The sequence below is a fragment of the Phyllostomus discolor genome, chromosome X, assembly GCF_004126475.2.
Source record: "Phyllostomus discolor isolate MPI-MPIP mPhyDis1 chromosome X, mPhyDis1.pri.v3, whole genome shotgun sequence".
In the NCBI taxonomy this organism is placed as follows: Eukaryota; Metazoa; Chordata; class Mammalia; order Chiroptera; family Phyllostomidae; genus Phyllostomus; species Phyllostomus discolor.
In genome coordinates this window covers 89,344,557-89,371,115 of record NC_050198.1, presented here as the reverse complement: position 1 = coordinate 89,371,115, position 26,559 = coordinate 89,344,557, and the positions used below count along the sequence as shown (strand labels likewise).

Below are 26,559 nucleotides of genomic sequence, written 5' to 3'. Positions count from 1 at the left end.
TTCTCTGTGCTGCATTTTTAGGCATCAAAGCTTTATCTAGTCTTTCAGCAAGAATTTTAACTAGGAGTCAATCAAAGTTTCAGGCTAGATCTCTTCCTTCAAATGCAACGACACAGACTACCCACAGGATTACTGGATCTGAACTGAAGTCTCTCTACCTTATTTAGTTAAAAAAAAAAGCTTTCTGTTATTCTCTAAGCCTTTTTAGAAGGCAATGTAAGGAACAATAAGACTTACAGCTTGGCAGGTGATTAACAACACTTTGTTTTTTCATTTGGCTTGGTCAGTTGTGCCTGTTTCTGAGACCTGAGAGAAAACCTAAAAACTATGCAATACGAATAAGACTTCTCCCCAATCCAACACAACTCCTGATACAATCCATAGAAAGAATACACTTTCTACTGAGCTCTGAAAGAAAAAATAAAACTTACATTTCTAGCAAAACTAAAGGATTTAAGATCCACATGGCACAAATTGCATTATTTTTAACAGCAGGCATGTCTCTATTATAAAGGATATATTATGTTCTCTCTGAACTAGGCACAAGAGGCACCTCTGTCACAAACCAAAACCTCCATCATCTCAGTAAGTGCTCTCTAGAGAGTCTTTACAGAAACCTGCTCAAGTGACTTGCCGAATGTGGGAGAGTGCAATGCAAAATGGGAACCATGGAGTAATTAGTTCATTTTTTGTCTCTCTTCAAAGAGGACTCCCTCAAGGACTACGATTCATTCCACAAACATCTGTGCATAGCCATGTAAAGGGTAAGAAAAGAGACATGGTCCCCTCTCACCCACACTAAAGGAATTTTTAACCCCGCTTCAGGGGGAAAAGAAAGCCTAGTTGAGAACAAGAAAATTCTTAATTGAGCTTGCTCTGTGCTAAACAGTGCCAGGTGCCTTCGGCTGTATTTTCTCATTGTATCTCCACTGGAACCCAGCGAAGGCTTGCTTACCCACCTCTTTCAGATGAGAAAATTGAGATTCAATAAACTTACCCAATATAGTCTGGAATACTGTACTGCATATTTGAAAGTTGCTAAGAGAGTAGATTTTAAAAGTATACATCACAAGAAATGTCAATTTGCAACTATATGAGGTGATAGATGTCAGCTAGATTTATTCCGATGACAGTTTCATAATGTATACAAGTATGGAATGAATCAGGTTGTATACCTGAAACTAATATAATATTGTATATCAATTATACCTCAAAAATCTTTCCCAATTTATAAAGATAGTATAAACACCCGGGTTCCACTTCACGTCAACACACTGAGAAACATTTTTTCGATTCCTCTCTTGAAAAACTGTCCCCTTCCAAGGCTGCAGTTAAAGATTCAGATCTCTTTGCTGGCAGTTTTGGTACTGTCCCCAGATTTCAATACAACTGCCCACAACATCACATACCTGATTCCAAAATGAAAAGTCAAGCACTGTAATACTTAAAATCAGACCCACCAGAGTACACATGTAGCCCTCAGCCAGTCTGATCTATGACCACACACTGCTGACTTCTGACACGAAACCTCATCTTGGGAAGGTGGCAATTTCCACCCGCTCCTGTAGAATTCTTTCTGAAAACAAGCACCATCACTTGCAATAGACAAGAGGGACAGTCTCACATTTGCATACTGGTAAAATGGCATCCTCTTTTATAGCAACCTAAGAAAAAATCAAGGAACCTGACTGCAGATGTGGCAATTCTGTGCTATTTGCTTTTTGTAACTTTATTCTGAGGTATCTGTTTGAATGAGGCAGCAAAGAAGTTAATGCTCAATAGCAAAAGGCAAACATGCTAATTTACCACCTATCCAAAACATGATAGGAAGCCATCAAGTCGAAGCATCCTCAACAATGACTGCATGATGAAAACCAGAGCCTAAGAACCATTTTGGAAACAGTTCTTTGTCATTGCTGTTTAGAAGTACTTTGGGTAGCCATCCTAATGGCTCTACTCTTGTCCATTCCTTCCTTCTAAGTTGGCAAACTGGCTCTAAGTTGTTTAAAGAATAAAAGGGATTATACCTCTCATGGATAAGCCCATGGTTATTATTTTAGTGCTTGATAGTTATGTAAAAATGTTTTTATCTAATAGTGAATAAATCAAATATCTTTTAACTGAATTTTTATTTTTTTATTTTTAAGTACATTTTTTGACTGTGCTCTTACAGTTGTCCCCATTTTTCCCCCTTTGCCTCCCTCCACCTGATATCCACCTGCCTGCCCTCCAGCAATCCCCCCCTTAAGTTCCTGTCCATGGGTTGTACATATAAGTTCTTTGGCTTCTCCCCTTCCTGTACTATTCTTAACTTCCCCCTGTCTATTTTGTTCCTACCAGTTATGCATCTTATTCCCTGTACCTGTCCTCCCCCATTCTCCTCCCCCGCTCCCAGCTGATAACTCTTCAAATGATCCATATACCTATAATTCTGTCCCTGTTCTGGTTGTTTACTTGGGGTTTTTTTGTTATTTTTTTAGGTTCAATTATTGATAGTTATGAGTTTGTTGTTATTTTCATGTTCATAGTTTTAATCTTCTTTTTCTTAAATAAATCCCTTTAACATTTCCTGTAATAATGGCTTGGTGATAATGAATTCCTTTAGCTTTACCTTGTCTGGAGAAGCACTTTATCTGCCCTTTCACTCTAAATGATAATTGAATTTTTAAAAATATGATTCTAAATCCTTTTATTAGCACAACTGAAAAGATTAAATTCCCAGGTCAACCTTATAGGACTGTACTATTGTTTAGTTCTTCAAGGAATTTACATAGTGATTTATAGAGATCATATAGATAAGTAAGTATTCTACTTTCAAAGAAATCCAAGCCTTCCCAGCCTGTAACTCTATTTTATTTTGATGTTTCTAGACCATGTATCTAAAGGATTACTAAGACTCGCTGGTAATTACTCACTGAGTAATATTTTTCTCATATTACTACTTTATGTATGTTGAAGGTTTTATTTTGTAGCACATGCTACAAACAGGATTTTTTTTCTTCTTGCAAGCTAGGTAATTTCACCAAAATGGTGAAGAACTGGTCATTTTTAAACAATGAAATTATATCTACTGACACCAAGCCAATAGGGTTAGCAAATTTCAAAATTCATATTTTTAAAACACAAATATGTATAAGCCAAATTACGGTGTAAAGGGCACTGAAAAATTATCTGGAGATGGATTTAGCTCTGTGAACAATTAGAAACAATACTGAAAGCTGCTCATTTATGTCCCTCCCCTGTCATCACCTCATCTGGATCTTTCATTAATGAACTAAGAAATGTAGGGAAAAAAACAAAGGAGAGTTTTCAATATGGTTTTTCTGTCGGGAACAATAAAAACATTAAACTTTATACATTTAAGTGACAGCGCACCGAATGGTAGCCCTTTTATGGGAGTCCAGCTTAGGTTTTGTCTGGGTAGGGAAGGGGGGAGGGAGTCCGTGAATACCCTCGGAGTCATTTAAAATATATAGTATTAGCTAATTGATGAGAAGACTAAAAACAATAGTAAGTAGTCAGCCTGGCTGTGTGCCAGGAGCTAGGCTTTATAGTAAAAGCGAGTTTACATTAGAGGCCTGTTTTTCCCCTTTCCTTATATGAAATGAACAGCTGTAATTGAAAAGCAAGGAGCTCTATGGTTTATAGAAATAGGTGTTGTGAAGAGCCTTGGCCGTCTAATTTTCTTCCTATTGCAGGGCAGGCTTCCATTGTCTGTTTTTTAGAGCTAATTTCTTTTCTGATCAAAAGGCCCACGTCGTTGAAAAGGTAGTAATGACTATTCATTTGGCTGAAGCCTCCATTCTCCAGACTGCAAGCTTTATTTAGAAATGGCTATTTCTTTCTAAAAGGAAAAGCTCATTTATGTCCTCTATAATGTCAATTAAAGTAGAATATATTTTAATTATTTATCCTGAGGAGAAACCTTTTAGGAACTTAATTTAGTATGCCTATGCTATGCAGACACTACAATATGTGAATGTGGAATCATATCTAGGCACATGGGTTTTATTTTATTTTACCACTAATGAATAGTTTATTTGCAACTAATTAACAAGTTAAATCGGCGCAATTAGTGTCGGATTTCTTTAATAATATAACTCATAAAGGGATAGCCATTGGGACTAGAAAATAAGATTGTAAAGAAACCATTCCACAAAAGGGGCGGTTTTTTTCCTATTAGAAAGGGTTATTTAAGGTTCTTCCCATTGCTTTTTTCAAATGAAAGCTGGGCTGTTCTGGGGGAGGAACTATGTTGTTGGGTTTTTTTAAACAGGGGGAGATGGTGTTAATTACACAAACATCACATCAGCAAAGCTTCAAGGTCATAACCTGGCGACGCTTTCCGGAGAAATGGAACTGGGGTGACCACGGCCTAGGCACCAAAACCGCAGCGCAGCGAGGCCTCGCGACAGACCTCGCTTTGTCGCACTGTGTGGCCGCCGACCCGCGCAGAAAGGATCCACCTGAAAATCGGCATCCTTCGTACCTGGCAAGCAGCGGCACGTCAGCTGTTCCTGGGCGGCGTCCTCCGCCCAGGTCTCCGTCGAGAGCAACAGCCCCTGAGCCTCGCTCGCCTGCGGCTCAGAGAGCAGCGCCAGGGCGCGCGGCAGCCAGGGCTCCAGGCACGCGGGCATCCTGCGGGCGCCGCGGGGCGGGCCCTGCTTGGCGCGGCCCGGAAAAGCGCGCGCGCGCTTCCGAACCCGCGTGGCCCCTGCCAGCCGCGGCGCACCAGTCCCCCGCCCTCCTGAGCTTTTTCCGGCCGCCGCAGCCGCTTTCGGCTGCGGAATGAAAGGAGCGGTGGGTCATCCCGAAGCTGGCGCCCAACACAGCACATAGTAGGTGTGCGACAATGGTTTAGTGAAATGAAATGACCGAAAAGAGACGAAGAGAACATAGAAATTCCGCGAATCGAATTCCATGGCTCTCCACTCTTTTAAAAGAAAATGAAAAAAAAAAAAAGAAAAAAAAAAAAAAAAGGAAGAGAGGGGAAACGAGCAGCTAGATCCTGCTTTGAAGTTTAAAATTTGATGCCTCTCATCAGCATCCAGGCGCTCTCAGCTAATGGTCTTGGCTGGTCACACTGGAGGTGCATGAAAGTCACATGATTTTATAGGCACCCTTTCCAAGGGAGCACTATTAGGTCTGCTGGACCTGAGCCGCGTCACCACCCGGCCCCCCTCCGTCGCTATCTGACTTGTGAGGACATGGAATAACTCAAACATTACGTCCTGATAACGATTTTTACATGGTTTTCCGGGACTGGGCTCCTAGCAGGCCACCTTGCCGGTGTGGAGGGCCATGCCTTTGCAGCCACACTAGAAAGTGGAAAAGGCAACAAGCCAAGTGGGAGGGAAGGCCTGACAGTAGGATGCCGGGTCCCGGGAGGATGCCCTGCGGGGGTGAGCTTTTGGCAGCTTGAAGGGATAAACGGGTGCAGAGAACTGGGGCGCGGGTCGGGGGCGGGGGGTGCGAGTTGTTGGGGTGGAGGAGCAGAGGCAGAGAGGTCGGCGACCACGACCCAGAAGATCCTCTGAAAGTGGGACCCAGTTCCCGGGTAGAACCTGTCTTCCTCCAGGGAGATGGCAGTTTTGGGTTGTGTTCGGGTTCTGAGGTAGGCAAGAGAGAGCTGAAGGAAAAATTGTCAAGTTCCTTGTAGTTACTCCTCACCTAGGGAAATGAGTGCTGGTCATTAATATCTTAATACCCTGTGGGGGGAAGGAATCTTGGCAACTAAGATCCAAGCTGTGGGCCCCGGGATTCCTAGTGTATCTACCAAGAACAGCTCAGCTAACCAAACTGAATCAAATTCCGAAACTCACTTATAAAAGTATACCCTTCCTCCCCGCAAAAAGCTACAGCAAAGTGCAATGGGATACAGCTGTGCTTCGCATAAGAGACTTTTTGGTGCCTGGAGGACCATGTCATCTCACATGTTCATAGCTCCTAGTAACATTCCTTTAGAGAGCATCAACTAAATTATTGTTTGAAATCTGCACCGGACAGTTTGGGATCTTCAGCTCCTTTCCAGACCTGTAATAAGTGTTTGATGGGGGGGGGGGGGCGGAGGGCCTGTGATGCTGCCATTTGAGGGAGTGAGATCAAACTGAATGCTCTAAGAAATAGAAGGTGCTGTCTCTTTCACCCCCTTAAAGCGTTGGTGACCTTTATGACCTTTTACAAGAAATGGTTGGTTCTACAACACATCCAAGCCTCTGATTTCTTGATCAAGGTCCTCAGTCTCTAGCCTAAATACACAGTCTTGGCTAGGAGCCAGAGTAAGTAGTCCAGAGGTGTTCTCAAGTTAGAAACAGGAATTACTGCCTTCAGATAAGCAAACATTTTTCTGCTGGAAAGCAAAGCGTTTCTGAGAGTCGCTAGGGTAAGTTTTTCGCACTTCCTCAAAATCAGACCGCTCCCTGGGTTCGGACGCACTAGAAAAGGCGATCGCCCCACCCTATTGTAAGACCTCAGCTCCCCTCCCCCCACCCTTCGAGCGGACTACGGCACACCTCCACCCCACCTCAACCAGCACGCAAGCGGCACCTCCTGTTAAGAGGCTGGGTCCTAATCGAGGAGACACCGAAAAAGGTCCCCCATGAGCAGTTCGTGAGAAGGAGTCGACGTAGGCACCCCCCTCGCCAGCGGTGGGACAACCACTCTCCCGCTCTGCTCTCTTTACTGGTAGCTCTAAGACACAATTGCTAAAAGAGTACTTTGCCGATATGAAGCCCTTGGGAAACCTGAAATCTGCCGAGGCTTGAAATCGGAGGAAGGCAGAATGGGGGTACCTTATGTACCCGGAACCCGTTGGGCCAAGCACGCTAGAGCCTAGTTCCCCCAAGTTTTGCGATAACCCTCTCCAATGACCACTTCTGTCCTAGGGCGAAGTCGGTTGCCTCTCCTCGAAGGGTTCAGGCCATCATCTACAAGTATTGGAGTGCAGGAAGGGGAGCCTCTGGGTGAAGTTTCCAACCGAAGCCAATAAACGGCGCTGTTGCCGCGCCCTGGGTCGTGGAAGACCCAGGTCCAGCCCCAGTCAGAGGGAGCCGAGCTCTCCTAGGAGGGTTGGGGAATGGGAAGGGTTGTTTGGCAGAGTTCCCAGCCCGCCGCCCGGGACTCTGTATACCGCCCACGGGTTCCCGGAGGTCCTGGAGGGCAAGAGAACTGCCCAGCATGCTCTCTTCTGGAGACGTTGGGAAAGACTGGCCATGGATCCCGCTGTGTCCCTCTGCTTTCCTCGCTGGGTGCAGACTGCGTGTCGGAGACACCGGTTGGGACCCTGCCAGCCGTCTTGCCTCCCCGCAGCCCCTGAATGAACCGAGGCCCCTAGGGCAGTAGTACCTGCCGTGATGCTTCTCCCAGCCCCCAGCGAAGCGTCGCGCCTCTCGGCTGGTGGCTACGCCTGCACTGCTGGTGGGCCAAGAGAACAGTTTTTTCCAGCCTTCCTCCATCTCCCCACGCCCATAATGGAAACTCATCTATCGAAATGCTAGTTTGGGTTGAGCATGTCCTCGGAAACGTTTCGAAGGAAATCGGCGAGACTTACTTTTTGCTGGGCAGACCACCCCGGGGCCACCAGGCACAGAGAATTTAATCATGGACTCCGAGGGAATCCAAGAGTGTAGGAGTGGGTGTCGGATACCCGCAAAGGAATCTGGCAGAAGGATGTCATATGCATATGAGCTCACCTAAAGCACTAAGTCTTGGGTTAGAAATGGTCAAATGACAAATGGCTGAGGGCAGTGACTAGTCCCCAGATAATCTGCTGCGAGGAGGAGTGCAGGCCCAGTGCCACATCCCTTGCCTCGAGAAATATGCGGCCGAGGCGCTGTCACCACAACGGGGTCCTAAAACTTGGAAAGAATCCTGACATCTGTCAGGCTACTGGACGCCAGGCCGCGCGCCGGTTGGGTAGTTTCCTAAAACGCGCTTCACTTAGCAACAGCCTCAGAGGCCCAGAGAACCCAAGAGGGCCTCTGGAAAAGGCGGCAGGAGGGCAGGGATACTGCACAGTGACTTCTTTGGGAGAAGGTGGGTATGCCTAGGAAATTTTGACTCTTAGCCAGTTTGCCAAGAAAACAGGTGCAGGTGGGGATCGCAGAATCATTCTGAAATGAGCCTGTCACTCAGTGTCAGCTTAAGTGTGCACATCCGTGCACGTGCTTTGCGCGCCTGCACACAAGCCCGTGAGCGCGCGCACACACACACACAAAACCCCCATACAGAACCATTCCAGATTGTTTACTTTAAAACCCGAAATCCGTACACCCATTCAAATGACTGCAGCCCTTGGCTGTGGACGTTTGCTTCCTTCAGTCCTAATGAACAAGAGGACTGAGGACGTAGACATGGCGGAACCAAAACTTAAGGGCGAGTTTCGTGACCCAAACTTCCAAGAGATAATGACGGGTGGCCGGCGGGATTCTGGTGCCAGCAGTCTGCCAGCCCCAGAGGGGATTGGCCTGCAATTCGTGCAGGAAAGAAGGAAGCTCCGGGCATGCAGGCAGGCGGTGGAGAATCGCCAGGTCTTGCATTAGCGCTAAGGAACTAAAAGCCTGGGTGTTTGTTTTTGTTTCACACTTTGGATTTACATCTTTCTTTTGGTTCCCCACCTTTCCACGAGGCTGAGGCAGGGGCGGGGGGAGAGCGCCCACACCGCTCGGGACACCTTATTTCAGTTTCTGCCACTTCTGCCCAGCTGGTTTCTCCTTTCCGCCCGTCGCCTCGGGCTACTCCGGGAGTTTCAAACGCTGTGCCACTCGCTTGGGTTCGCGGAGGTGATTGTTGGGGTTTCCTCTCCCCGCAGCCAGGGTTTCTACGCCAATACCCTTTGGCAGACAACCTGACATATGGGTTACTGTCCAGTTCCGAGTCTCAAAGTTTCGATTAGGAAGGCTGTAAATCAAAAAAGAAGGACGGAATCCGTTAACAGAGGTTGCTCGCCGAGGAGGCGGCACGGCTACACAGCGACAGCAAGCACTCAGTGGTCCTGGCAGGTGCGCAGCCAGCGGAGGGGGCCCCATGGTCCGCCCCGAGAACCGCCCCGGCTCCTCTCCGGCCACCGTTCCCCCCTCCAAGAAACTTTTCTTTCGCTTGGAGAGGCTCCGTGTTGCCATGAAAACGGATTTTCCAAGGGGCCCGACCCTCCCCCTCAGGGGCATCGGACTGGAAAAACCGAAATGGCCAGAGAGCAGAGACAAAAAGGGGCCGCTAAGCGGGGGCCTGGAGCTAGAGAGCCGAGGCCGGTACATCCCCTCCGCCCCCACCCACATACTCCCGGCACCGTCGCCTGTGAGTCCCTCGCCCGGCGCAGGCAGAGGAAAGCTGACTGCTCCAACTCACACCAACCATCTCCGAGCCTCACAGCCTCCTGAGCGTTACGCTGTCCTGAAGCCTGTCTCCTGAGCAACAGTCCCTGACCCCGCTCATTCCACTTGGAGAGGGGCTGATTCCAAGAAGAGCGTCTCGGAGCAGCATCCCGAGGCACCTCGGTTGCGCTGAGTCCCCAAGCCCGCCCGGATGCTGGCGATGCCCGGTGTCCGAGCGCTAGCAGCAGAAGCAGTTGGAGGACCTCGCCCAGACAGCAGAAAGCTTTGCATGGTGGCCTTGGGATCGGGCATCGGTCAGCCCTGAGAGGACTGTAAAGTTGTTTTCTAAAACCCCGTGGGCGCCCCTCTGCCCCTTCCCCCCAATCCTGCGCAATGCGTCCCCTCCCCCCTCTATCACTTCCCAGAGTTTCGTTCTTTCAAACTTTTTGAGACCCTAATTGGTGATATCTGAGTGGCTCTCCGGGACTCCCGTCCCCGAATAACTCTCAGCACGTCACCGGGCCCAAGAGGGGCGTAGGGGTGAACGAAAGGGCTCCCCGAACTTTTTTTTTTCCAGTGGCGACTAACGGGGGCTCGGTGATGATTGGCCAGAGCGCAACACTGGAAAGCTGTCAATCATGGGGGCTCTGGGAGGCAAGGGGCGGACCCTGCCCAACCCTGGGGGAATCCGAGCAGGTATATAAGGGGCCTGGCGAGCGCCCGGCGAGACTGCGAATGCGACCGGTTCGAGACAGCGCATCAGGTGCGAGTGGCCTGCGGGTTCCTGCAGACCTGGCGCGGAGCGCTTCAGCAAGCCTGTCCTTCCCGCCCGACCCGCTGGCCCACCGGCCCCCAAGCGCCCCTCCGACGGAGTCCCCAGGCCTTTTCACCGTGGCCGCTCCAGCCCCAGGAGCGTCTTCTCCTCCCGCCACTCTGGCGCACCTTCTTCCCTCTCCGGCCATGTACAGCCTTCTGGAGACTGAACTCAAGAACCCGGTGGGGCCATCTACTCCAGGCTCAGGAGCGGGCGGCCCAGCAGCCCCCGGCGGTGCAGGCAAGAGTAGCGCGAACGCAGCCGGCGGCGCGAACGCAGGCGGCGGCGGCAACAGCGGTGGCGCGAGTGGCGGGGGCGGGGGCAGTGATCAGGACCGCGTGAAGCGTCCCATGAACGCCTTCATGGTGTGGTCCCGCGGGCAGCGGCGCAAGATGGCCCTGGAGAATCCGAAGATGCATAACTCGGAGATCAGCAAGCGTTTGGGCGCCGACTGGAAATTGCTGACCGACGCCGAGAAGCGGCCCTTCATCGACGAGGCCAAGCGACTGCGCGCCGTGCACATGAAAGAGTACCCGGACTACAAGTACCGGCCCCGCCGCAAGACCAAGACGCTGCTCAAGAAGGACAAGTACTCCTTGCCCGGTGGCCTGCTGCCCCCCGGCGCCGCCGCAGCCGCCGCCGCAGCCGCCGCCGCCGCCAGCAGCCCGGTGGGCGTGGGCCAGCGCCTGGACACGTACACACACGTGAACGGCTGGGCCAACGGCGCGTATTCGCTGGTGCAGGAGCAGCTGGGCTACGCGCAGCCCGCCACTATGAGCAGCCCGCCGCCGCCCGCGTTGCCTCAGATGCACCGCTACGACATGGCAGGCCTGCAGTACAGCCCCATGATGCCACCCGGCGCCCAGAGCTACATGAACGCCGCTGCTGCAGCCGCCGCCGCCTCGGGCTACGGGGGCATGGCGCCCTCAGCTGCCGCCGCAGCCGCCGCCGCCGCCTACGGGCAGCAGCCCGCCACCGCTGCTGCCGCTGCCGCTGCCGCCGCCGCCATGAGTCTGGGCCCGATGGGTACGGTGGTGAAGACAGAGCCCAGCTCGCCGCCGCCCGCCATCACATCGCACTCGCAGCGCGCTTGCCTCGGCGACCTGCGAGACATGATCAGCATGTACCTGCCACCCGGCGGGGACGCTGCTGACGCCGCCTCGCCGCTGCCTGGAGGCCGCCTGCACACCGTACACCAGCACTACCAGGGCGCGGGGACTGCCGTCAACGGAACCGTGCCGCTGACCCACATCTGAGCGCCAGCCTGCGCTCGCCACCCCTGCGCCCCCACCCCACCCTGCACCCCCCAGTGGGGACGCCTTGTTGTTTAGCTTTGCTTGCCTGGGTCTGTTGCCTTGTATCGAGAAGGGGAGGACAAAGTTTGCTGTAGCTGTCGGGTTTTGTACAAAAACAAAAAAGTCCGGATCATCGGATATAGGACTTTCTAGAGCTCGACGCCCCTCCCTCCCCTGTAGGCTGGAAACCGCTGTGATGTTTGCCAAGAAAAAGCAGCCCCCCCTCCTCCTCCGGGGTTCCTGGGTTTTCCGGTTGCATTTGAAAATGTTGTCTCGTTAGTTTACTGTTAGCCGTGGAGTGAGTGAATTGGGAGAAACGTACTCGGGTAAGGCTGGCCTGAAACCTGCAACGCCCCCTCCCCCAGTCGCGTTGCGTCTGTTTTCCTCGTGGGTTTGGGGGAGCTGACCGCGTGGAGCGGCGCGGCAGTTAAGTCCAATGTTAATTTATAGCCAGGTGTGCGTGTGTCTCCGTCCTCGCCGCGCCTGGCCGCGGGACAGTTCGTTCAGTACGCATTTACTTTGTTGCGTTGTGATTCTGCTGTGGTCAATATTTGATATTTCGTCGCGCTAATGTTGTTGGATTTCGTTTGGGTTGTGGGGAAGGGGCTATTTTGTTTGGTGTTTTTCAAGGGTTTACTCTTAATTCTTAAATGAGAGATCAATAAATTTTATAACCAACATATGGAGTCCTGATAATTTTCCGGGCCTGAAAGTTTAGGTGCGGGTTGGGGAGGGGACCACCACTGGGCATTACAACCGTGATGCTGTCCTCGGGGCTGGAGGATCGGAAATGGTTTCTTTTTTTAATTATTCGTAATCAGAAACACAGCGACTCCCAATACTTTTCACCTGAAAGTCTGAGGAGAAAGTAGTTTGGCTTCCTGGGACCAGCACAGTCTAGCTGAAGGGAACCTCCCGCGCCCACGCACTTGTTGATAGTGCTGGGAGATCAATGAAACGGGCCAAAAAAAAAAAAAGGCACTTTTACCTTTGTGCACTGGGGCGGGAAGACACTTGAGCTGAGTTGAAATATTTACAAAACGAAAAACCCTTCGGAAATCTCAATTATCTTATTACAAATAAGTGGGTTACACGAATCTCTAGCAAGAAATAAATATATTTCAACCGTGGTGGCAGAAGCAGGAGAACCAGCGTTCAACAATAAGTCTGGTTTCTCAAAATACACCCTAGATGCTAAAACATCTGTAAAACTTTTCTGGTGGCTTTTTCTTTTTGACCTGTCAACCTAGTCCACCTACTTGTTTTCTAGAAGAGGCTCCCCCCATCCCGAACCTCAAGCCTGCATTCTGCTCCTTCCCCACCGACTTTCCCCAATCCCTGACCCTTGGCCATGCCTCTGTGTCCCCCGAAAGGCCTTTCGTTTCGCTCCCTGCCACCCGGATCCAAGGTATCTGTATGGAGCCTAGGAAGAAAACAGAACAGTGTTTTTTTACCGCCTGCTCAGCTGTTTGAGGTGATTTCCTTAATCCCTTTAATCCTGTTACCTCGCCATCCCAGTATATGACTAAACTCGGACTTTCCAATAAGTTCGGCCTGGTGCACTGTTTTTTATCGTCATCCACTCCTGACCGCAATTTTCTTTGCTTGAGTTCTGCTAGGACTCTGGACGACAGAATCTCCCGTAAATTGGTTTGATTTTCGCATTTTCAATCGGCTTTGTGCCGGCCAGCTTTTCACCTGAGGGCCCGGGCGGGCTTCGTGGGGAGGGGCAGGGACTTTCAACGATTTCGGGGGTCGTGCCCGCTTTTTACACATCACTGCGGATCTTGAAGCCTAAGCTCACCATGCCCTCTACAAGAGAGGTCGAGTCTCCCAGGAACTGTAGCGCCATCCCTCCCCCGCAGACGCGGGCTCCTTCCCCCAACCCGTCGCACCCCACCCCACACTGCAGAAAGGGCTGGGATGGCTCCCTGCGGTGAATTACAGACCCTGGCCCATCACCCGGTGCTCCTCCCGGGCCTGCTGTGTCCCTGCTTAGCAAAAGCGAGGCCTCCAAACCACTGCCTCCTTTCCCATCCCGGGGCCACAAACCTCGGGCCTCTGCTGGCTGGTTCGCGCGGCCCTGCTTGGAGCTAACTAAACAGGCTGCCAGGCAGGTGAGACTCACCTCCCTCTTCGTGCTCCAGTGCCTCAGTAGCGGAAGGAAACTTTTGTCATACCCACACCCCCATTCATATCTTTCACAATGTTTGGGCCTCAGCAAAATACCTGTTCATCAGTTACTCTGGGTTCAAATTGCTAGCAAGTGTGCACACAAGTTTGGTCTGAAACGAGTCCAGGAAAGAGAGGGTGAAAACAAGTAATTCCGTCCCGCTGAGAAGGCGGTGCCAATCGGGAATAAACTGACACTGCTTCTTTGGAAGAGTCCATTGTGCGGTTTCCTTCTTAGAAGTGCCAGGGTCACCCTTTCTGTGGGTCTCACATACTGCTCACTCCCTCTCTAAACATCCACGGCTTTGTGCTCCACTTGTGTGATTTCCAAATTGCCTCTAAGAGAAAGGATTTCATCACTCAGCACATTTGGAGGATATAGATGAAAGATTTTTTTTTTTTTTATTTCAGCAATAGGGACCAGAACTGAACAGAACTGGAGTGAAACTTCTATCACCTAGGCCAGTTTTCAAACTAGAGCACTAGCCACCCCCACCTCTTCCGTACACACCTCTACCAAAATAGCTGCCCCTTAATCTGTTTTACAGGTTGGGGTTCTTGTAAGATTAAATTTGAAACAAGGGTTCTGCTACTTAAGTGCCTACAATAACAAAACCTGGTCATACCCCAAACACTCCTGGTTTGTTTTGCATTTGGAGGAAACACAGTGCTCAAGGTTGCTTAGCAGGTTCTATGGCGGTGTAGGCCTGGAGGGCTCCCTGCTGCACCACAGGACTGAGCGAAACCAGTGATAACCCAGTCCCAGCTGCCTCTCAAGCTCACAGTCCCATAGGTCTCTAGAGAAAAGAGGTAATTCCTAACAGAGACACCTAAGAGCCACTGCTCTGGGAATGATGAAGTGATGTGGAGAGCACAGTGTCCTTACAGAGTTGGGTAAAACAGCTTCTTTTATGTTTCCACAAACAGAATCAGAGCTACCTTTTGGTGGGAATTACCCTACATAGAGATTTCCTTTCTTGTCATGTCTATACAACTCCTCTCATTAAACCCCATTCTAGAAATTTACAGGAGGAGAGGTCACCCAAAATGCAGGCAAAGAGTCATAAACAAAGACGCTTATCACAGATCTCCCTATAATGGTAAAAGTTACACACAACCCAAATGTCTAACAAAATAGGAAAAGATTATACAAAATTTGCTATCAAAAAAAGACTGCAGATTTCAATTGTGTGTACAGGGATTTTAATGACACAGGAAAATGCTTGAGCCACAAAGTGAAAAGAGCAAGACACATAAAAGTATACTTGGTATGTACGACCTATTTAAACATAAGCATATATGACTGGAAAAATGTGCAAAAATGCAGGGTAGTATTATGAATACTGAATACTGGTTAGGCTTCTTTATATATTCTTGCACATTTCAATGTTCCCTGATAAAATTATATTCCTGTTATCTTCAGAAAAGGCAGTTTTGAAATATATTCCCCCACCACCACAATCACAAAAGACAGAAAAATGTATCTCCTGAAAGAAGAAAGTTCCAGCTTTCCCTTCATTTGTTTTGGGGCAAGGAGGGGGCAGGGAACCCCAGGAGCAGTAATCCTCTAGCTCTCCTCCGGCTGGGGCCTGCAGTGAACACAAGTAGGACAAGCAGACTAGACCAACCACCCCCCACCCCGCCCCCGCCCGCCAAGTGCCCTCCTCAGTAAGCAGGAGCAGGAGCAGATTAGTGACGGCTCTGTCATTCTTCAGACCCACTCACTGGAGAAAAAGACCTCCTTGGGAGCCAAGCACAACAGCGGGAAGCAGGGGCCACTGAGGACCCAGGAGGCACATAACCCAGGAGCTTGAGTAACCCTCATTGCCCTCTTGGGATGGGGAGGGGGAGAATAAGCCCAGGGGTTGGGTCCCAGGCAGAGAGGAGGAGGGGTTAGAGCACCCACCAGCTGAATGGAACATAATATACTATGCCCTCCTCCCCATGGTCACCATCCTCAGCCACACCACTGTCATTTCTGCTGGACCACTGCTTCGGCTTTCTACCTGTTCTCCCTGCTTCTATTTTGCTCCCCACCAATCGATTCTTCCTACAGCATCTTTTCCACTTTGCAAACAGAAAACCTGTCGTTGTTACTTCCCTTCTTAATAACCTTCTAGTGGCTTCCTATTGATTGCTCTTGGGAAACATCTCCCAACTCCTCCAAAGCTGAGCCTGCTCCTGCTCCTGCCCACCTCCCTGGGCTCAACTCCCTGTACTTCTATTCCTCCTTACCCCAGACCTAGCCAGGATTTCTTTGAGAAACCTTTGTTAAATAAGTCACGGTGCCTGATGGTTTCATATCTAACTACCATTTAAAGTCCAGCAATTGTCTCAGATAAAGATTCATTAGCACAGTACATATTTTATTTTGCACCTGTGGAATTTCTCCAAATACACACAGCAAGCATGGATTTCCTGACAATCAAATCTAGTAGCAAAAATACATCATTTCTTTTCTGCCTCAAGATTCTTGAAGTTGCTGTTCCCTTTTCCTGGAATATTTTTCCCCAAGCTCTTCCCTCAAATACTCCAGTATCCCCCTGAAAGCCTCAGCTCAAGCATCGCTTTGCGTAAGTCTTCCGTGACACCCATCTCCAGAATAGGACATGATCCCTTGCTATAAGCTCTCATTGTACTGGGTATCTCCTCACAGCACTGATCCAAGTGGTCATTTTATGTTTATTTATGTAATTCTTCCTATTATCAGTTTTTCTCCTGGTAAGGTCCATAAGGACAAAGTCTGTGTCTGGTTTGTTCACCAATACCTGGCACAATGCCTGTTCTATATTATGCTCTCAAAATATATGTGGACTGTTTACTGCCTGTCTGAGGAATGAGGTCTCCGGGCTTCAAGCTAACAGGATCAGTGCAAGCCCATGAAAACAAGGACTGAGTCTACCACCTTGGCTTCATCTCTGACCAGCTGTAGGCCCTCGAGGACATCACTTCCCCTGAGCCTCAATTTCTTCAGATGACGAATAAGAACAACTATGTCTCCAGTTTGTTGTGAGGATTTAAAAAAAAAAAAGAAAAAAAGACAACCACAATGCTTTCAAACCTCAGCACAGTTTCTGGCACACAGACATTGTGCAGTATGTTATTTGCTGTGATGATCACCTTTTTTTTTTTTTTTAAAGATTTTATTTATTTTATTTTTAGAGAGGGAAGGGAGGGGGAGAGAGAGAGAGAGAGAGAGAGAGAGAGTGAGAGAGAGAGAGAGAGAGAGAGAGAGAGAGAGAGAGAGAGAAACATCAATGCGCGGTTGCTGGGGGTCATGGCCTGCAACCCAGGAATGTACCCTGGCTGGGAATCGAACCTGGGACACTTTGGTTCCCAGCCCGCGCTCAATCCACTGAGCTACACCAGCCAGGGCATGATCATCTTTCTTAGCAACCTCTGCTGACACTTCAGGAAGCAGCCAGTGCTCTCTGGTCAGATTCTGTACTTCCCCCCATCACAAGTTAAGTTTCTCGCTGCTGAGGCTAGTTCCTGCTATAGGAAGCAGGCAAAATAAGACATCACCAGTAAAAATGAACAACCCACATGACACCAAAAGCTAAGAAACAAAATTTAAAAGTAGATAAACTGGGCTTTATTAAAATGAAAGTTTTAAGCTTCAAAGGACATACGTCAACAAGAAAGTGAACAGACAACTCATGAAATAGGAAAAACATACACAAATCATATATCTTACAAGGGGCTTGTCTATAAAGATTTATAAAATAATAATACTAATATCCAATTAAAAATGAGCAAAGGACTTGAATAGCTATTTTTCCAAAGAGAATATGTAAATGACCAAGCGCATGAAGAGATGCTCAATATTGTTAGTCATCAGAGTAGTGCAACTGAAAACCACAATGAGCCCTGGCTGGTATAGCTCCGTGGATTGAGCGTGGGCTGCAAACCAGAGGGTTGCTAGTTCGATTCCCAGTCAGGTCACCTGCTTAAGCTGCAGGTCAGGTCCTCAGTGAGGGCCACATGAGAGGCAACCACACATTGATGTTTCTCTCCCTCTTTGTCCCTCCCTTCCTCTTCCCTTCCTCTTTCTCTAAAATATAAATGAATAAAATCTTAAAAAAAAAACCCACAATGAAACACTACTTTACAGCAACTAAGATGGCTACAATAATAATTTTCTTTCAAGAAAGATAGTAGTTTTTTAATAACCAAATGGTGTTTATTCTAGGGAAGCAAAGTTGGTTTCACATTTGGAAATGATTGTAAGTCAGCACAATAAACAGGTTAAAGTCATACAGTCGTCTCAGCAGATACAGAAAACACTGCGCCAGTCATGATGAACGTTCACAGCAAATTAGGAATAGCCTGGAATTCCTTCAATCTGTTACTATCCACCTGTAAACAAACTACAGCTTACATAATGGTACAAAACATTGAACACTTAACACTTTTTAGCTTACTTCAGGAATAAAGCAAAGATATCTGCTTTCATTATTTCTATTTCATACCATACTGTGCAACAAGCCAAGAAAAATATGAACTTCATAAAAATGAGGAAAATTATATATTTGCAAATAACATGATTTTTATGTAAAAATATCTGACGTAATCTATGAAACAACTAAGTAAATTTATCAAGATCTCCACACATAGTCAAATGCAAAATTAATTTAGTTCCATACACTTGCACTATACAATTAAAATAAGCTTTAACATTGTATTTACAATAACATCAAAATAAAATACTTAGTACATTTAACAAAATATCTAATGGTCTAATAGGTACTTTAGACCATTATATTACACTTTAATTTCTCTAATTAAGGTGTCTTCTTTTGCCTTCTTCCTATAGCAGGAACTAGCTTCAGCAATGAGAAACTTGTAATGGTGGGAAGTACAGAAATTAAGGTCATCAGTAAGTGAAGGGATGTATTAAGTTCATGGACTGAATCAATTATAATAATATTTTAAAAATACACAATAACAAGTGTTGGTAAAGATGTGGAGAAAGTGGAATCTTTATACAGTGCTAGTGGGAATGTCCAATAGTAAAGCCACTTTGCAAAAGCATCTGGCTGTCCCTCAAAAGGTTAAACATTGAGTTTCCAAAAGAATAACTAAGAGAAATCAAACCATGTGGCCACACAAATGTTTCTACACTGATGTTCATAGAAGCATTATTCATAATAGCCCAAAAGTAAAAACAATCAGACTGTGTAGTAACTGATTACAAATTAATAAAGTGTGATATGCCCATATAATCATACAATAAAAGATTACTCTCCAATAAAAAGAAATTGAGTGTTTGTACATATACAGGTTAGTACACATACTATGTTACCTGGATCTGTAAGCTGATGAGAAGGCCCAGAAACAATGGCATCCCAACAGCAATGAGCACACCTAGTGTCCAGATCTGTTTCTAATATCATTCTTCAATAAAAGGAACCAGGGCTCTTTGTGAAAATGGCTGATTCTACAACTAGAGCCAGAAATATACCAAATGAGTCTGGAGCATCCTGTAGTGCCAGAAATAAGGAAAGGTGAGAAAGAAGACAAGAAAGGACAGAAGCAAGGAAGGCCCACAATTACAGAGTGTGTCAAAGGGGCACAGGGGCCAACTAAAGAAGCTTACAATGTCCAAATCTGGAATAATTTGAGCAAGAAAATGAATCAAGTAATATGGAATTATAACCCAAAGTATACAATAAATATCCATGCATTCACACTGATATAAATAAATACTTCAGCAAATATATAAATGAAGGGAGGGGAAGAGAAGAATCTTCTGAGCAGAAGAAATCTAAATAATTTATGTAAATATTCTGGCTTCAGGGAGGTGAGGTGTAATTCTCCTCACCCTGAGTGTGGGTTGCTTATAGTGACTACCTTCTGAAGAGAATGGTAGGGAAAGAGGGAAACAAGGAACGTTGCAGTGGAGAAACCTGATGAAAACACTGCCTTCACAATGTCAACATTGACAGTGGTAAGTCATGTTGACAGTATGTACCCTTGATACGATGTGATGACAATGGCACTTTTTCTTTGTGGTCTTTCTCCCCAAAACCCATACCCAGTCTACTCATGAGGAAAACATCAAACAAATTTCAACTGAGGTACATGGTACCAAATATCTGATCAGCAGCCCTCAAAACTATCAAGGTCATCAAAACCAAGGAAAGTCTGAGAAACCATGACAGCTAAAAAGAGCCTAAGGAGACATGACTGCTAAATGTAATAACATGTTATCCTGGATGGGATCTTGGAGCTCTGAAATGACTTTAGGGGAAAACTAAGAAAAATCTGAATAAAGTAGAGCATTTATTTAGTAATCATTCATTAATATTGGTTCATTAATGTAACAATTGTACCATACTAATGAAAGATGTTAATAATTGAGGAAAGTGGGTATGGCAGTACATGGGAACCCTTTATAATTATATTCCCAAGTTTTTAGTAAATATATAACTGTTCTAAAAGGTAAAGTTTATTTTAAAAATGAAATAATGCTCTGGCTGGTGTGGCTCAGTGGATTGAGCACCAGCCTGCAATCCAAAGCATCACTGGTTCGTTTCCTAGTCAGGGCACACGCCTGGGCTGCAGGCCAGGTCCCCCGTGGGGGTGGGGGGGAAGGGTAACAAGAGGCAACCACACATTGATGTTTCTCCCCTTCTCTTTCTCCCTCCCCTCCCTTCTCTCTAAAAATAAATAAATAAAATTTTGTTAAAATCGAAAATTAAAAAATAAATGAAATAAATGAAATAAAGTACTAATACATACTACAACAGGGATGAAACTTGAAAACATTATGCTAAGTAAAAAAAGCAGTCACAAGGAACACATAATGTATAATTCCATTTCACTTTTTTTCTCTTTTCTTTTTTTAAATTTTATTTTAATCATTGTTCAAGTACAGTTTTCTGCCTTTTACTCCCATTCTAATTCCATTTATCTTGATACCCAGATTAGGCAAATCCACAGAGACAGAAAGTAGATTAGTGGTTGCCTAGGGCTGAAGAAGTTGAGAAATAATGGGGAACGAATGCAATTGTGTAAAGTGTTTCTTTGGAGGATGATAAAATGTTCTACAATCGTGATGAGGTTCCCACAGCACTTTGGATATACGAAAGACCACTAAATTGTACATGTTACATGAATGGATTTTATGGGATTGAATTATACCTCAGTAAAGTAGCTATTGTAGCAGGAGAGGTGTTTGGAAGGCTACCAGCCAGGTGCTAGGGGCTGCTGCACATTCCAGGTGCTACCTCAAACCCAAATGCGTTTTTCCTCACATTGGCTGTTGGAGCTGGAGGAGTGCTCAGAAATCATCCAGTCTAGCACCCTCATTTTACATGGAGGGAAACTGAGACCCAGGGAAACACAAACATGTTAAGGTCATGCTTGTTAATGCCAGCACCAATGAACTAGAACTTGGGTATTCTGCCTTTCTGTTGAATGATTTCTTGTAACTATTTTCCAAGCTTCCTTTTATAAGACTTATCTTGTTTTTATCCACCTCCACCACAAATCTCTTCTTAGTGGAAGGGGGAGGTAGGTGGAAAATGGCAAACCATTGCTAAAGGAAATAATGTTTTCAATGACTAAAAACCTAGATTCAATCTACAAGTGGGTTCTTGTGGTAATAACTATGCTCAGAATTCATTTTAAAAGTGAGTATTCTGTCAAAAAGACAATACAAAAGACTGATGAAACTGAGAGCTGGTTCTTTGAAAAGATAAGCAAGATTGATAAATTTTTAACCAGACCCATCAGGAAACAAAGAGAGAGGACCCCAATAAATAAAATCAGAAATGAAAGAGGAATAGTGAGAACTGACACCACAGGTATACAAAGGATTGTAACAAAATACTATGAATCATTATATGCTAACAGATTGGACAATCTGGAATAAATGGATAAATTTCTAGAATTAAACACAGTCTTCCAAACAGAACCAAGAAGAAACAGAAAATGTGAACAAACCAATTATTACCAATGAAATCAACTCAGTAAAAAGAAACTGTGACAAACAAAAGTATTGTACTGAATGATTTCACAGGTGAATTTTACCAAACATTCAAAGAAGAACGAACACCTGTCCTCTTCAAACAATTCCAAAAAATTCAAGAGGATAAAAGGCTCCCAAACTCACTTCACAAGGCCACTGTTACCCTGGCTCCAAAACCAAAGATTTTTTTTTTAAAAAAAGGAAAAGATCATACACCATAATCAAGTGGGATTTATTTCTGGGAGGCAAGGTTGGTTAACTATTCACAAGCCAATTAACATGATATGTCAGATAAGTGAAATGAAGGATAAAAATCATATGATCATATCAATAGATGCAGAAAATAACACTTGACAAAATTCAGCACCCATTTATGATAAAAACCCTCAGTAAAATGGGAATAGAGGGAACACACCTCAACACAGCAAAGACCATCTATGACAAATACACAGTTCATATCATATTCAATGGGGGAAAAGTTAAAAGCATTCTCTTTAAGATGAGGAACAAGACAAGGTTGTCCATTTTCAACATTTGCATTCAATATAGTTCCAGAAGTCCTAGATACAGCAATGAGAGAAGGAAAAGAAAAAAAAGTCATCCCAATTGGAAAGGAAGAAGTCAAATGTCACCATTTGCAGGTGACATGATACTATATAGAGAACCTGAAAAATTCCACCAAAAAACTACTAGAATTGATAAATAACTTCAGTAAAGTAGCAGGATACAAAATAAATATTCAGAAATTGTATTTATACATCAATAATGAAATATCAGAAAGAAAAATTAAGAAACAATCCCATTTACAATTGCATTAAAAATTAAATAAGTAGGAATAAATTTAACCAAGGAGGTAAAAGACCTGTACTCAAAAAATGATAAGACACTGAAGAAAGAAATGAAAGAAGATACAAATAAATGGGAGCATATACAATGCTCATGGATAGGAAGAATTCACATCATTAAAATGTCCATACTGCCCAAAGCAATCTATAGACTCAATGTAATCCCTATCAAAACACCAATGGCATTTTGCACAGAAGTAGAACAAATAATCTAAAAATTTATATGGAACCACAAAAGAACCCAAAAAGCCACAGCAGTCTTGAGAAAGAAGAACAAACTTGGAGATACCATGCCATCTGATATCAAACTATACTACAAGGCTATAGTAATCAAAACAGTACGATACTGGCATAAAAACAGACACTCCGGACAACAGAACAGAAGAGAGAGCACCCCACCCCATATGGTCAATAATCCCATCCCATATGGTCAATTAATATATGAGAAAGAAGGCAAGAATATACAATGGGGTAAAGATAGTCTATTCAATAAATGGTGTTGGTAAAATTGGACAGATATGCACAAAAAATGAAATTAGATCACCTTCTTATACCATATACAATATACTCAAAATTAATTAAAGCTTTAAATGTAAGACTCAAAACCATAAAACTCCTAGAAGAAAACATAAGTAGTAAACTCTCTGACAATGTTCTTACAAATACTTTTTCTGATATGTCTTCTAGTACAAGGGAGACAAAAGGAAACATAAACAAATGGGACTACATCAAACTAAAATGTTTTTGCACAGCAAAGGAAACCATCAACAAAATAAGAAGACAACCCACTGAGTTGGAGAACATATTCACCAATGGCACATTTGGTAAACAGTTAATATCCAAAATTTATAAAGAACTCATGTGACTCCACACCAAAAAACCCAAACAATCCAATTTAAAAATGGGCAGAAGGCGTGAACAGACACTTCTTCAAAGAGGACACACAGATGGCCAATAGACACATGAAAAGATGTTTAATGCCATTAATTATCAGAGAAATGCCAATTAAAACCCCAATGAAATATCACCTCACATTTGTCAAACTGGCTGCCATAGATAAATTGATAAACAACAAGTGTTGTCGAGAATATGCAGAAAAGGGAACCCTTGTGCACTGCTGATGAAATTTCAAATAGGTACAGCCACAATGGAAAACAGTAGGAAGGTTCCTGAAAAAATTAAAAATAGAATTGCCATATGACCCAGCATCTCTACTCCGGGTACATATTTGAAGAAATCCAAAAGAATCATTTGAAAAGATATATGTGCCCCAGTGTTCATCACAGTGTTATTTACAATAGTTAAGCTAGGGAAGCAAACCAAGTGCCCCTCAATAGAAGATTGGATAAAGAAGCAGTACCTATATACAGCAAAATATTACTCAGCCATACAAGAGAATGAAATGTTCCTATTTGTGACACTGTGGATGTACCTAGGAGATTTTATGCTAAGTGAAATAAATAAGGAAGACAAAGGCAAAAACCATGTGATTTCACTTATGTGTGGAATCTATAGAACAAAATAAATGAACAAACAAAACAGAAACAGACTCATAGATACAGAGAACAAACTGAGGTTTGTCAGATGATAGGGTGGTTGGGGGCGGTGGGTGAGAAAAATGAAGAGGTTAAGAGTACAAATTGGTAGTTACCAACTAGCCATGTGATATAAAGGACAGCACAGGGAATATAGCCAGTAATATTATAATAAATATAGTCAATACTATTGTATAGTGCCAGGTGGGTGCTAGACTTATAGGGACAATCACTTCGTTCATGCTGTATAAATGTCTAACTACTGTGCTGTGCACCTGAACTTAATATAATATTAAAGGTCAACTGTAATTGAAAAATAAAAAAGAAAATTGAATTAAATATAATATATTTAAGATCACCCAATCTTTTAGACTGCACATACTTTTAGCAAAGGAGTAATTACAACTCCTAATCTAATTTCCAGGTTACCAGGAAATACCAAGAGAATAAAGCTTTCTCTCTTTAACAAAAAAAGTGAGTCCTTTGTGTTTTAAAGAAATTTTCATTGAGAAACAAAGGTCCTTTAAAAAAAAGATAATTAAGAGCTTATTTACTTTAAAAATTTTATGTATTTATTTTTATTGTTTATGCTGTTATAGTTGTTCCCACTTTTTCTGTTTCCCCACCTCCACCAGCCCCACCCTCACCCTTCCCCAAGCCAAGAACTTATTTATTTTTAAAATGTTATTCTTTATGGAAATGTCAGCAAAATGTAACAGAAGTTTAAATTACCATGCATATTTTACCCTTAGATTTTATTAATATGCTTTTATATGTGGATCTTGGAAATCCCTAATAAGCAAAAAAAAAAAAAAAAAAAAGGGAGAAAAAGAAAGAAAAAACAACCCACAAATGTATAATACTAACTAGACATTATTTAAAACAATTCCTGAACTTTAGTTTTTATTTAAATATAAAACCATAAGGGACTTTTGAAATATATTTGAAAAGCTTTGCCAAAGTCCATGATCTATATATTCCCTAAAGATTTTAAGGCATTGTATGTGTCAGGAAGCGTGCTTTGATCTGAGGACAACTGGAAGTCACATCGGGTTGGACACAGAAGGTCAATAGGGGACTCTGTCTTGAGACAGAGTGACATGGGAGCTGTCCCACCATAAAGCCAGGGTCTGTGAGAAGGCCGACGAAGGGCTCTCCTGGAGAGGAGATCATTTAAGCTCAACCTTATATAGTATGTAACACTTTTACAGGAAGAGAGGGAGTGGTGGACATTTCAGGCTAATAGAACAGCATGGAAAAGATTCAGTCATACGTAGTGGAGTCCAGAAATGTCATGTGCTTAAATATCATGGCTGCAGAGAAAGGGGCTCAAGAGATGTTGTGGGAGATAAGGCTGGATTGGTAGAAAAGGTCCTACCCATGGTCCTTAAATCACACACTAAAGTGTGGCACATTCATCCTGTACTCAGTGGGAACCACGGAAGGATTTGGGTCAGTGCTTTATTAAAATCAAGCTGACTGCATTTAAAGTATAAATTGGACAGAGAAGAGAGTGGTAGCAGGGGGATTGGTCAAGAAGCTGTTTCATTTGGTTCAGGCAAGCAAGACAGCCCTGACTGGGTGTGGTGACAGTGAAAATGAGAAATGGTAGGATCAAGAGGTAGGAATCTCTGTTTCACCTTGTGTGGGGGTGCATAGAAAGGGAGGTAACATTAACAGAGATACAGAACAGAAGAAATGGAGCCTAAGTTCTTACACTTTGAGGGTGAAGAGAATGGATTTTTGTTTGTGACTTCAGTTTGGTACTAAATGATTCTGTACAAAATCACAGTCATTCATATACACACATCACTTTTATTCAAATGAACTTTTGTTCCATCAAGTTTAATGTGGTTAATTGTTCACTTGAAACACCATTGATTATTCGCAAGTACATAACTTGAAACATCCAGAATTAGTTTGCAGACTCTTCTAAAAAGACCTCTAAGGCACCTTCTAACTTACAATCTTTTTCAATGAGTATCTATTTGCAAGAACAGAATATCTGCAATGTCAAAAGCCCCAAGCAGTTCAGTAAAATTGGAATAGTAACAAACTTCTGTACTCACACCCTGGGTAGGATAGTGGTGTCAACACCTCTAGCAGAGCTGATAGAGCTGTCTTTCAGTCTGTCTGCAGGCTCTGTTTATATTCTGCAGGTTAGCTAGAGACACCCTCACCACCAACAACCCCTGAAAAAAAATTCTGGGTCAATCTCACATCGTCTACACTCTCCACATACTGAATTTCTTCCTATGACAAGCTCTCCTGCTTTGTTACTTTATACGATTTATTTGCAAAGACTACATTCGGCTGTGTGTGTAAAATTACAAATGAACTCTAGAGATGTTGCCAATAATTACAAGTAGGAGAAATCAACAGCAGATTTGCAGAGCATTCTTTCAACTGCAACTTGTCCCATTTGGAGAAAATTCAAGTAAACCTGAAAGGCAGAGAGATTCATTAATGTTTGGAGTTATCAGGGAGGTAAAACTGGGATGCAAATATGGCTACAAAAGCAAAGGAAAAGTATTTTAGAATGGAGGTAACTGGGAGAAGGCATACGTAAATGAAACACACACACTCACATATCCCAACTCTTGTCTGATAGT

The 26,559-nt window shown here is 44.6% G+C and overlaps 1 protein-coding gene across 1 annotated transcript; it reads left to right on the top strand.

Annotated features, from left to right (window-relative positions):
• The first annotated feature begins 10,046 nt into the window (after positions 1-10,046).
• SOX3 (SRY-box transcription factor 3) lies at positions 10,047-12,069 on the top strand. Its single transcript, XM_028523257.2, has one exon. The coding sequence runs from the start codon at positions 10,047-10,049 to the stop codon at positions 11,379-11,381; it is 1,335 nt and encodes a 444-aa protein (XP_028379058.1). The 3' UTR covers positions 11,382-12,069.
• The last annotated feature ends 14,490 nt before the right edge of the window (positions 12,070-26,559 follow it).

What these genes read in the sequence shown, in the direction of transcription:
- SOX3 (XM_028523257.2), top strand. Translation starts at nt 10,047, where the DNA reads ATGCGACCGGTTCGAGACAGCGCATCAGGTGCGAGTGGCCTGCGGGTT.